The sequence below is a fragment of the Puma concolor genome, chromosome F2, assembly GCF_028749965.1.
Source record: "Puma concolor isolate L17-30 chromosome F2, mPumCon1.1.hap2, whole genome shotgun sequence".
NCBI classification, from domain to species: Eukaryota; Metazoa; Chordata; class Mammalia; order Carnivora; family Felidae; genus Puma; species Puma concolor.
In genome coordinates this window covers 83,726,272-83,739,706 of record NC_141684.1, presented here as the reverse complement: position 1 = coordinate 83,739,706, position 13,435 = coordinate 83,726,272, and the positions used below count along the sequence as shown (strand labels likewise).

The following is a 13,435-nucleotide window of genomic DNA, read 5'->3' as shown; positions in this document are numbered from 1 at the left end:
TAAATAGCAGGATATGAAATTAACATACAGAAATCAATAGCAGATCTGTATGTACAGTAGCAACTAATTAGCAGAAAAATAAATTAAAAAGATGATCTCATTTACAATAGCATCAAAACAATTAGGGATGGGCTGTTCCTCTCCCTCTATGCATCACAGCTGTAGTAGAAGGGAAGGTGTAAAATTGGAAGCCTCTGTAAAGAGCAAGACCATCCCTTCCTGGGATGTCTGTTGTGTGGACATCCCAGGAGACACAGGAGGGCAGGATGCCCTCCATGTCTGTTGTGTGGAAAGGAGAGGAGAGATGGCAGTTGCATTCAAGATCACAGCCAGGGAGCCCTCAGGGGAAGAGTAAGAAGATGAAAGGAGCATTCGGAGAAGTTGAGGACACAGAGTTTTTGCTAATGACTGAAGCAACTCCACAAATATGGAGAAGATTGTTTTCTTCTTGTGATTTCTAAGTGATAACTAAATAAGGGATATACAGGGGCACCTGAGTGGCTCAGTCAGTTAAGTGTCTGACTCTTGATTTCAGCTTAGGTCATGATCTCATGTTCGTATGATTGAGCCCCACGTCAGGCTCCCACTATTCAGTGCAGAGCCTTCTCGAGATTCTCTCTCCCTCTCTCTCTGCCCCTCCCTCGCTTTGGGGGCATGTGCGCATGTTTTCTTTCTCTCAAGAATAAATAAATAAACATTAAGTGAGGGATGTCTGTTTTGTGGCCATTCCTTCCAAGTTGATAATGTGTTTAAATGTTAAAAATGATGGGGCGCCTGGGTGGCTCAGTCGGTTGAGTGTCCGACTTCAGCTCAGGTCACGATCTCGCGGTCCGCGAGTTCGAGCCCCGCGTCGGGCTCTGGGCTGATGGCTCAGAGCCTGGAGCCTGCTTCCGATTCTGTGTCTCCCTCTCTCTGCCCCTCCCCCGTTCATGCTGTGTCTCTCTCTGTCTCAAAAATAAATAAAAAAACGTTAAAAAAAATTTAAAAATGAGTTTGATGTGATTAGGGTTGTCAGTCTCAGGCATTCAAACTGGAAGACTGTTGACAATAGGAGCCAGCTTTCTAAACTGACTAGGATAGCTTATGATTGCCCATGATGACAGTTTCTTGACTTCCTTCTGAAGGAGGGGAAAAGGTAATATATTTTGATTCATATGCTGTTTTGTAATGAAAGCACTAGAGCATCATGCTTAGAAAAATCTCTTAGCTAGTTATCTAATAAGGATCAAAGAAACAGTTTTGCATTAAGAAATTTGGTTTGTTGAAGTGAACTCCTATGAAAATGCTGAGAATACTGATGTCCTGATAATCCTCACAAAGATCACCAAACAAAACAAAATGAAACAAAACAAAACCCAGTTACTGACTTTTGTCAGACAGAGTACAGAAAAATACAGGTCTGGGCATCTGGGTGGCTCAGCTGGTTGAGCGTCCGACTTTGTCTCAGGTCATGAACTTATGGTTCTTCATGATCTTCAAGGCCTGCATCAGGCTGCTCACTGCTTTAAGTGCAGAGCCTGCTTCAGATGCTCTGTCCCCCTTGCTCTTTGCCCCTCCCCCACATGCACTGTCTCTCTCAAATATAAATAAACATAAAAAAAAAAAGAAAAATACAGGTGTAAATAATAGATTTTCCTTATCTAGAATGACCATAGCGGTGATTAAAAGAATTGTTGCTTTTTTGTTTGTTTTTAACCAGATTGTGGCTCATTAGCAAGGATCAAGTTAAGTAGTTGTTGGCATTTCAAGTTTGGAGAACATTGAACTTTTCCCTTGTGTTTGCCCCATAGAGAAATGTTACTCTTTGGGCTACCTGTTTTTTTGTTTTAAGTTTATGTATTTATTTTGAGAGAGAGAAAGAAAGAGTGTGCGTGCACATGCACACTTGTGAGCAGGGGAGGGTCAAAGAGAGAGAGAGAGAGGGAGAGAGAGAATCCCAAGCAAGCTCTGCACTGTCAGCACGGAGCCCAGCACGGGGCTCGATCCCACAAACCATGAGATCATGACCTGATCCAAAATCAAAGAGTCGGATGCTCAATGGAGTGAGCCACCAAGGCGCCCCTTCCCTTTTAAAAAAAATTTTATCTTTTTGGTTCATGACTTTATTCTGTTTAAGTCATAACTAATGGAAGTCAATGCAAAATTGTTTTTATATTTAAGTATGTTGTCAATAATAAAGCCATATCTCCCTATTCTTATGATAAAGTTATTTTTCACAATGCCTATTATATCTAACAGAAAACAAAACTTAAATACACTATACTACATTTAAATTCTTTTTCCTCACTTTATATAGCTTATTAAAAATATTTCAATGAAGGGCACCTGGGTGGCTCAGTCAGTTAAGCATCCAACTCTTGGTTTCGGCTTAGGTCATGATCTCATGGTTTGCGAGTTCAATCCCCACATGAGGCTCCACACTGACAGTGCAGAGCCTGCTTGACATTCTCTCTCTCCCTCTCGCCCAGCCCTTCCCCACTCACTCTCTCTGTTTCTCTCTCAAAAATAAATAAACTGAAAAAAATACTTTAATGAGCTTTTTTGGGAAATGTTGGAATATTTTTGAATTGTTATTCTTTTTCCCTTCATATGGTTTTTGTAGCAATGTTTAGCCCTGTTGAACTAATGCCAGGAATCTTTTCAGATAGGTTACCCGTCAATTTTTTTGTGTAAAAGATAATTAAAATATCTTAACTTTCTTAGTGAATTTTTTATTCTGCATTGGTGTTTTGGATTTTATCTGTGAATAACTTTGCTGACTATATTGACAAGAGTCATTTGGAGGCTCTCACCCAAGATGGCAGTATGAGAACCTCTTAGACTTACTTTTCCCTTGGACATGCCAAATCTGTAGCTACACATGAAACAATTACCCATGAAAGAAATCCAGAAACTGAGTGACTCCTATGCACTGGATGAATTAGAAAATAGCCACAGTGAAACAGGTAGGAAAGGGTAAGACACAGTCTAGCCATAAATTTCACCCCAGGCATAGTGACATACAATAGGTAGGGATTCATAACTCCCAGGTTTTCCATAAGCAAAGAGTTTGAACCCAACATCTAACACCCCAGTTTTTAAGACTTTTACTCATCTTTAGATGAGCCTCCAAAAAACACCTAGCTCTGAAAGCTAACAGGGCTTTTGTCCATAAGACCCGCAAGACTATAGCAAACAAAGAAATAGTGGTCAACCTGGCTTGGACTTGCTGTAGTTTTCCCTCCAGGGTTCAGCACAGAGGGAGTAGATAACACTCATCTTCCAGTCTTTTCTTAAACGCTGCCTATTTGTGTACTTTAAAAGCTGCTGCTGCTGACTGAGGGTCAGGCTTCTAATTTAAAAGACATACCTAGGTGCTGACTGCCATCCTCCCCAGAGATCAGGGAGGTCAGCAGATGACATCTCCCTGTACACTCTAGATCTCCAGTGTCTCCCAGAGGGCACATCTCTTGATCTCCTGGCCCTGATGGCCAGGGGGACTTGTGATTTGTGGGTCCCACAGGACGGTGGCAAACAAGGAAGCAATTCTTACCTGATGGTCCCTTGAGGACTCAGAGCAGAGGGAGCAGAGAAAAATGCCCAGCTTCCAGTCTTTCCATGAAAGAGGTCTGTCTGCTTGGATACTTTAAAAGTTGCTGACTTTAAAAGCAGCTTTTAACCAGCCTATATCTAGGTGCTGACTGAGATCCTACTCTTTGGCACACTGACAGGTATTGGCACCCACAACTACTGGGAGGTACTAAGAACAAAGAATGCAGCTTTGCCTTCCACAAGGTTTGGGAGACAACTAAGAGCTCAGGGCAGTCTGAACAATAAGGTTCATCACCTACACAAGACCACCCTATAAAGACTCGGAGAGGTGGCTATTTTACCTAATGCACAGAAATCAACACAGAGACTCCAAGATAATGAAGAAACAGGAATATGTTCTCCAAAAAGAACAAGAAAAACTCCAGAAACAGACCTTAGTGGAATGGAGAGAAGTGATTTGTCTGACAAAGGGTTCAAAATAATAGTCATAAAGATGTTCACCAAGGTCAGGAGAATAATGCATTACCAAAGTGAGAATTTTAGGAGATAGAAAATATAAGCATGCACCAAACAGAAACAACAGACCTGAAAACAATATAGTGACTGTAGAAATTTCAAAAGCCTAGATCAGCTGGAAGAAAAGATCAGTGAATTCAGAGACAGGCAATGGAATTCATCTAAACATAGAAACAGAGAAAGGAATGAAAAAGCATGGAGATACTTTAAGGAACTTAAAGGATACCATGAAGTGGATGAATATTTGTGTTATAGTTGTCCCAGAAGGAGAAGAGAGAGAGAAAGGAACAGAAAGCTTGTTCAAAGAAATAATGGCTGGGGCGCCTGGGTGGCTCAGTCGGTTAAGCATCCGACTTCGGCTCAGGTCATGATCTCGCGGTCCGTGAGTTCGAGCCCCGTGTCAGGCTCTGTGCTGACAGCTCAGAGCCTGGAGCCTGTTTCAGATTCTGTGTCTCCCTCTCTCTCTGACCCTCCCCCGTTCATGCTGTCTCTCCCTGTCTCAAAAATAAAATAAACGTTAAAAAACAACAACAACAACAACAAAGAAATAATGGCTGAAAACTTCCATAATCTGGGGAAAGAAACAGGCCTCTAGATCCAAGAAGTTTATAGAGTTCTAGATAAATGAATCCAAGAAACCCACATCAAGAAATGTAATTAAATTATCAAAAGCTAAAGAAGAGAATTTTAAAAGCAGCAAGAGAAAACCAACTTGATATGTGCAAGGTAACCTCCATGAGACTGGCAGTGGATTTTTAGCAGAAAGTTGGCAGGCAAGAAGGAAGTGGCATGATATATCAGTGTTCTAAAAGTAAAAAATCTGCCAACCAAAAATATTCTACCCAGCAAAGTTGTCTTTCTCAACTGAAAGAGAAATTAAGAGTTTTACATACTTGCAAAAGCTAATGGAGTTCATCAACCTTAGCCTAGCCTTAGAAGAAATGTTAAAGGGGCTTGTTCATGCTGAAACAAAAGGACAAAAGTAACAGGAAAGCATGAAAGTATAAATCTCACTGGTAAATATAAACATGTAGTTAATTTCAGAATACTCTAATGATGTGTAATGGTGGTGGGTAAATCACTTATAGTATGAAGATTAGAAGACAAAAGTATTAAAAAATCTGTAACTACAAAAATGTGTTAATGGCTAAACAAGGTGAAAAGTTGTAATTTGTGACATCAAAAACATAAAACATCATAACAAGAGGAAATAGATATATAGAGCTCTAGTATGCATTGGAACTTAAGTTGTTACAGCTTAAATATAAGATGTCTTATAAGCCTCATGGTAACCACAAAGTAAAAACCTGTAATAGATATAAAAAAGATAAAGGGAATCAATACAAACAACTGTAGAAAATCATCAAATTAAAATGGAAGAGACAAAGAGAAGAAGAAAGGAACAAATGTATTACAAAAAGCCAGAAAACAATTAACAAAATGGCAACAGTAACTCCATACCTATCAATAATTACTTTAAATGTAAATAGATTAAATTCTCCAATCAAAAGACGTAGAGTGGCTGAAGAGATAAAAGAACAAGACCCAATTATATACTGTCTGTAAGAAATTCACTCCTTACAGGATCATATAGACTGAAAGTAAAAAAATATAAAACCACATTCGATGAAAATGGAAATCCAAAGAAGGCAGGGCTTGCTATATTTATATCAGACAAAACAGACTTTGAGACACAAACTATAACGAAAACATGATCATTTTGTAGTCACAAAGGTATCAATTAATCAAGAAGATATAACAATTATAAATACGTACCCAACATAGGAGCACCTAAGTATATGAAGCAAATTTAACAGATATGAAAGAAGGCAGAAATACAATATTAGGGGACTACAGCACTGCACTTTCAACAATAGCTAGATCATCCAGACAAAATCATGAAGGATATATTGGACTTAGAGACATTATATCAGATGGACTTAACAGACATTTATAGGACATTACATCTAAAAACAGCAAAGTACACATTCTTCTCAAGAGCACATGGAACATTTTTCAGGATAGATCATATGTTAGGCCACAAAGCAAGTCTTAACTACTTATGAAGATTAAAATCATATGATTTGGGGAAAAGATAAAAAAAAGACAAAACCTTATCAAGACATACCAAGAAATGAAAAAAGATACAAATAAATAAAATTAGATATGCAAGAGGAAGCATTACAACTATACCACAGAAATTCAAAGGGTCATGAGAGACTACTGTGAACAATTATACACTGACAAATTGGACAGCCTAAGAGAAATAGAGAAGTTCTAGAAATATACAATCTGTTAAGACTGAAGCAGGAAGAAAATGAAAATCTAAACAGATCAATTACTTGTAAGGAAATTGAATCAGCAATCAAAAACCTCTCAACACAGAAAAGTCCAGAAACAGGTACCTTCACTGGTGAATTCTACCTAACAATTAAAGAAGAACTAATACCAATCCTTCTCAAAATTTTTCAAAAAATAAGAAGGAACTTTTCCAAACTCATTTTACAAGGCCAGGATTACTCTGATACTAACATCAAAGACACCAGAAGAAAATTACAGACTAATATCTCTGATCAACATAGACATAAACATCCCCAATAAAGTTTTAGCAAACCAAATTAAAAAAAGTTTCATACACCATGGTCAACTGGGGTTGATTCCAAGGATGTAAGAATGGTTCAACATACACAAATCAATCAACATGATATGCATACCACATTAACAAAATGAAGGAGAAAAATCATAGGGTATCTCAATAGATGCATAAAGTGCTTTTGACAAATATCAACATCAATTCATGAGAAACAGTGCCAATAATTTGAGTACAGAGAGAATGTACCTCAACATAAAAAAGCCACATATAGTAAGCCTACAGCTGACATGATACTTCTAAAATAAGGAAAAAGACAAGGATGCCAACTTTTGTCACTTTTATTCAACAGATAACTAGAAGTCCTAGCCACAGCAATTTGGCAAGAAAAAGAAATAAAAGGCATTCAAATTGTAGAGGAAAAAGTAAAACAGTCTCTATTTACAGATGGCATGATATTATATGTAGAAACCCTAAAGACCACCAATAAACTGTTAGAATTAGTAAATGAATTGAGTGAAGTTGCATGATACAAAATCCATATACAAAAATCAGTTGTATTTCTGTATACTATCCAAAAGAGAAATGAAGAAAATAATCCCAATTACAGTTGTATCAAAAGATTAAAATACCTAGGTAGAAACTGCACCAAGGAAATAAAAGTACTGTACACTGAAAAGTATAAGACACTGATGAAAGAAATAGAGGAAGACAAAAATAAATGTGTTCGTTGGTTGAAAGAATTAATATTATTCCAATGTTAATACTGCCCAAAGCAATCTACAGATTCAGCGCAACCCCTTTTGAAATTCCAATGGCTTTTTCCCCAGAAATAGAATAAACAATCCTAAAATTTTCATGAAACCACAAAAGGCTTGAAACAGCCAAAACAATCTGGAGAAAGAACAAAGCTGGAGGCATCACACTTCCTTATTTCAAACTATATTACAAGGGAGTAGCAGTCAAAACAGCATGGTATTGGTATAAAAACAGACACATATTTCAATGATCATAATAGTCCTTTTGTATATATGGTCAATTTTTTTTGTGACAAAGGAGCCAAGTACATACAATGGAGAAAGGACAATCTCTTCATTAAATGGTTTTGGGAAAACTGGGCAGCCACATACAAAAGAATGAAACTAGACTACAATCTTATGCCATACACAAAAACCAACTCAAAATGTGTTAAAGATTTGAATGTGAGACCAAAAACCATAAAGCCCTTAGATGAGGACATGGGGTAAGTTCCATGACATAGGTCTTGGCAATGATTTTTTTTTTATTTGATGCCAAAAGCAAAGGCAACCAAAGCAGAATTAAACAAGTGGAATGCACCAAATTGAAAAGCTTCAAAACCACAAAAGAAAACCATTAACACAATGATAAAGACATTCTTACAGAATGTCTCCCTTACAAGGAGAAAATATTTGTAAGTCATGTATCTATTAAAAGATTGATATCCAAAATACATAATGAACACCTACAATTCAAAAACCAAACCAAAAACAATCCAACTAAAAATGAGCAGAGGAACTGAATGGATACTTATCCAAAGAAGACATACAAATGGCCAACAGGTACATGAAAAGGTGGTCAACATCACTGATGATCAGGGTAATGTAAGTCAAAACTCAGTGAGATATCACTCACACTTGTTAGAATGGTTATCCTCAAAAAAACCAGAGATACCAAGTGCTGGTGGGGATATGGAGAAAATAAAAACCATGTGCACTGTTAGTGGAAATGTAAATTGGCACAACCACTATGGAAAACAGTATGGAGGTCTCCAAAAAACAAAACAAAACAGAAAACAGAACTAATGTATGATCCACCAATTCTACTTTCAGTCATCCATAGGAAATGAAAACAGGATACCAAAGAGTTATTTGCACTCCTATGTTTATCATAGCATTAGTCAAAGTAGTTAATATGTGGAAACAACCTAAAGTCAGCCAGTGGATAAATTGATAAGAAGATGTGGTGCATGCACGCACACACACACACACACACACACACACACACACACACACACACACACACAATGGAGTATTACACAGCCATTAGAAAGCTGGAAGTCCTGCCATTTGTGACAACATAGATGGGCCTCGAAGGCATTATGCTAAGTTAAATAAGCCAGACAGAGAAAGACAAGTACGGCATGGTATCACTTATAAGTGGAATCTAAAAACAAAAAAAGAAGTCAAACTCATAGAAACAGAGGGTGATTAAAGTGGTTGCCAGTGCCAGTTGTGGAGAATTTGGTAAAATGGTACCAGGTATAAGATGAATAAGTTCTGAAGATTTAAAGTAAAATACAGTAATAGCTACTACCTTTGAACTTTGATAAGCTGTAGTAGTTTTCAGATTGTTTGAAGAACAATAAAAATCTGGTATTAGTGTAAAAAGAAAATAAAGGAATACACAATGATGACTGTTGATAACATTGTATTTTGTAGTTGAAATTTGCTAAGAGGCTGGAGCTTCAATGTTCTCATACACACAAAAGTTAAATATATATGGCAATGGATTTGTCAATTAACCAGATGGGAGGAATCCTTTCACAATGTATACATATATCAAATCACCACAATGTACACTTTAAATATTTGTTTTATTTGTCAATTAGACTTCAATGGAACTGTTAACAAAAAAAAAAAGAAAAGAAAAGAAAAAGTAAACACAGAAAACAGAACATGTTTGTATACAAGCAGGGCCTTCTTGAACCTCCTGCATGACTTTTTTTTTTTTTTTTTTTTTTAAATAATGTGAGATAGGTTTTCACTGAATTATGATTGTTGGTCAGAGGTCATGGTGCTTCCATTTCTAGGCTTTGGTCCATCTGATGATAATTTCTCTAGGCAGATGGAGCAGAGATGCTCTGTGAAGCACTACTACATCTCCGAATGACTAAAAACAAGCTCAAATGCTGATTCTATCTTATGGCTCCAGATACTTCTACATGCAGAGAACTGTTCCACATTTATTTTTACTCTTCCTTTTCATCTTATAATTCCTACAGTTTACTTGGGAGATTATACAGTTTACTTGGGGATGTGGCCTTAACTGTATACTGCTTTCAGATTGCATTTTGTCTTTTTTTCTTTTTTTGATAGCCCTAGGATTGAAAACCAACACTTGACAAGTAACTGTCTAGATCATTGTACAAAGAATAGTGTTTTGCTTTTTTTCTTGTGTTTATTAGGAGTTTCTTTTTTAAAATTTTTTTTTTTTCTCAACGTTTTTATTTATTTTTGGGACAGAGAGAGACAGAGCATGAACGGGGGAGGGGCAGAGAGAGAGGGAGACACAGAATCGGAAACAGGCTCCAGGCTCCGAGCCATCAGCCCAGAGCCCGACGCGGGGCTCGAACTCACGGACCGCGAGATCGTGACCTGGCTGAAGTCGGACGCTTAACCGACTGCGCCACCCAGGCGCCCCAGGAGTTTCTTTTTAAGAGGCAGTAAGTATATCATTGACGCTGAGTTTAGGAACTCTGGAGACAGACTGCTAAGGTATGCCTCCAGGTATGCCACTTATCACATGTGTCACCTTTCACAGGTGTTTGATTTCTCACTGCCTCCCTCACTTTATCAGGTGTAAAGATGAGGATGACAATAGTACCTACTTTTATAGTGTTTAGAGAAGGAGTATAATGAGCTACTTTCTGTAAAGAGAATGATATGAAGAAGAGCTTACACATATATTAAGCAGAGGTAGACATGTATGTAAAGTTGAGGTTCTTTGGCATATTTGTGATTATGAGAATTTTAAAAAATTGTTATATGTCCCACACATTCAGAAACAATAGTGCCTATAGGAAAACAAGTGTCTATACAAAAACAATGATAATATACATAATATGTATGAAAATGAGATCTTTCAGTCATCTCAGTAGAAAGAGCTTGTAGGGCACAAGTAAAAATCATGACAAAATCATAATACCAATGACTCGTGTTTCTTGAAGGTTTAAATGCCAGGCACTATGCTAAGTCTTATCTGGTTTCAACAACTATATCCTCATCTGGCTAGTTACATAATATTGGAGAATTTCCTCTTTCTAAGCTCTGATTTTATCATCTGTGAGGTAGTTATTGATATCTGTTCTTAATAAAGGTATATTATTAGAATAAAATGAGATAATGTAATGAAATGATCAGTGAGCTGGTACGTAATTATATGAAATAATATATTGATAAATTATGTATAATATAATCATAATGGTGATTAACAGTTGATCCTGATTTTTCTTGACAGCACAGATGTTTTAGGAGCTGCTGACTTCTCTGACCCTAGGTAGTTTACTGAATCAAAAAAATATATATAATATATATGTTTATAATATACATATTAATGAATATACATATTATATATGATTTAATAATATATTAGCATAATATAAGCATTATATTATGTTAATATGCAACATACATTATGTTTATTATATAAGGATATATAACAATGTAATTATATAATAATGTATAATTGTAACATGTATAATGTATATTATATATAATACATGAATATTAGTGTAATAATATAATTAATGTATTAGTGTAATAATATGTAATAATACTGTTGTATATATTATTCATTGATAGGTAAAGGTTTTTGTGAAGTATGTCCATTTTAATCATCTTCCTGCCATACATGGAAGGTTTTGGGTTTTTTAAAAATTTTTTTATAATGTTGGTACCCTTGTGGTGTGCTTGTGGTTAATAGTCAGTTGTCTCTGTGGTCCCAATAATGATCCCATACCTAAATTCTCTTATTTGAGTGTTCTGCCTATCAATGGTTTGCAGGTTTTATTCTTGACTACAATTCTGACCATGCTTTAATTTATATGTTTTGTCCCTGTCTGCTGAGTAGATTGCGAGGCTCCCCTGTGGCATGGTTCATTGCCTTCTTTTGATTCCTGGTATCTAGCACTTTGCTAGGTAGAACAGGAAACAAGTGATCAGTATATATTCATGGAATAAGTAAATTAGGAAAGAATAGGAAGAAAGTCAAATTGACGTGAGAGTAACCTGTATTTCTAAGAATCAGGAAACTGAGCTTCAAGAAATCTTAAAGAATATTGATCTAGGAGGATTCGGCCTCTAGGAAGATAACATGATGCCAAATAAGTTAGAATTTGCATGTTCTATTTGTTTCCGGCTGGAGGGTATAAAATAGAGAGTTCCAACTATTCTGAAGCTTTTCTTTTAACTAACTTAATACATTGTAATTCATTAAACAGAGGCGGGCTAGCAGAAAGACTAAATGGACTGCAAAATCGAGAGAGATCTGCCATTTCTTTATGGAGACATCAGTGTGTTTCTTACCAAAAGACACTTTCAGGTAAGGTCTGCACTGACATCTGAGACTGTGGATAAAGAAGATGCTAGTCAAAATTATTTTTTGTTAAGATATATTAATTTAATCATTACTGTTTTCATGATGTTTTCTTTTTCTCCAGGTGTCCTATGGGTCTCAAAAATTGTTCTGAAAGATGAGTCCATTCTTATAAGGTCTACTTATCCCTCCCTATAGAGCTTCTCACAGTTCAATAGAAGACATACTCTTGATCTGATTTGGAGAGCTCTGTGTTAGGCTTTTCTTTTGCTCTTAGCTTTTTGCTCATAGCTTTCAGACTTCTGTGACTGTGATCCCTAGTAAAAAATACACCTTATGTATTGAGGAGGGCACCTTTTGGGATGAGCACTGGGTGTTGTATGGAAACCAATTTGACAATAAACTTCATATATTGAAAAATAAAAAATAAAAAAAAAAAGAAATACACCTTATATAATCTCCCAGTGCACATATGATTTACATGCGTGCACAGACCCCTGAAACGTTTTTTAAACAACACTAATCTTAATATGTGTGATATACTCTGCATTGTCTTTTATTTTTCCCATAATCCTAATCTCACTAAATTGATATAGGTCCCTTCTAATAAATTACAGGATGTAGTTTGAAGTTGCTACTACAAGCAAGTGACTGAAAACTTGTTTTTTAACAAATTGTTTGATGTTAAGAATATTTCATATACCTGGAAAAGCTCCCTCTTCTGTGAGACTGTGGTTTTTTTCATGGTTTCTTCTTGAGTGGTCTTTCCATTAGGAGTGGGGGAAAAAGTAGGTGGGAATGGTCATCTATTAGTTTTCTCTCCAGGGGGTTCCTTGGAATATGCATCTTAATAGGCTCACAGTTTATTTTGGCACATGTTAGCATGCAAAATAGAACAGCAGTGCTAGATAAAATACTCAACCAGTATGTTGTCAACTGTTGCACTTTTCTCTGGAAGACTTTTTAATTTTGATCTCATTCATTATCTTTAAAATCCTTCCCAGCTGGCACCTGGCTAGCTCAGTCAGTGGAGCATTTGACTCTTGATCTCGGAGACGTAAGTTCGAGCACTGTGTTGGGTATAGAGATTACTTAAAATTTAAAAATCTTAAAAAATAAAATGAAGTAAAATTCTTCCCAGCTATCTTCTAGCAACTGCCTTCTCTCACATTCTTGTATCAGAGAGTATTATAATATGACATATGTTATCAGGATGACCTGATACATATGACCCAAGAATACTTTTTTTTATTACAGGATGCTATGAATCAGCCCATTGTTACATTTATTACTTTGTATCTTATCTTTTTTATATATAAAAGATTATATTAAATAATCATCTTCACAACTCATTTGATTAGTCAGAAAACCAGGTATACATAAAGATTGACAATGAGTTTTATTACTCAGGGAAGTCAGTAATAAATACTCTGGCATAAGCACAAAAAGAATTTAATAGGACTT

At 36.3% G+C, this 13,435-nt stretch overlaps 1 protein-coding gene across 1 annotated transcript in view; it reads left to right on the top strand.

Annotated features, from left to right (window-relative positions):
- SPIDR (scaffold protein involved in DNA repair) overlaps window positions 1–13,435 on the top strand; it is a 504,871-nt gene that overhangs the window by 179,774 nt on the left and 311,662 nt on the right. Inside the window, exon 7 of the mRNA XM_086694922.1 lies at window positions 11,877–11,977. Coding sequence (XP_086551048.1) covers window positions 11,877–11,977 — 101 coding nt within the window. The remainder of the gene's footprint in view (window positions 1–11,876; window positions 11,978–13,435) is intronic.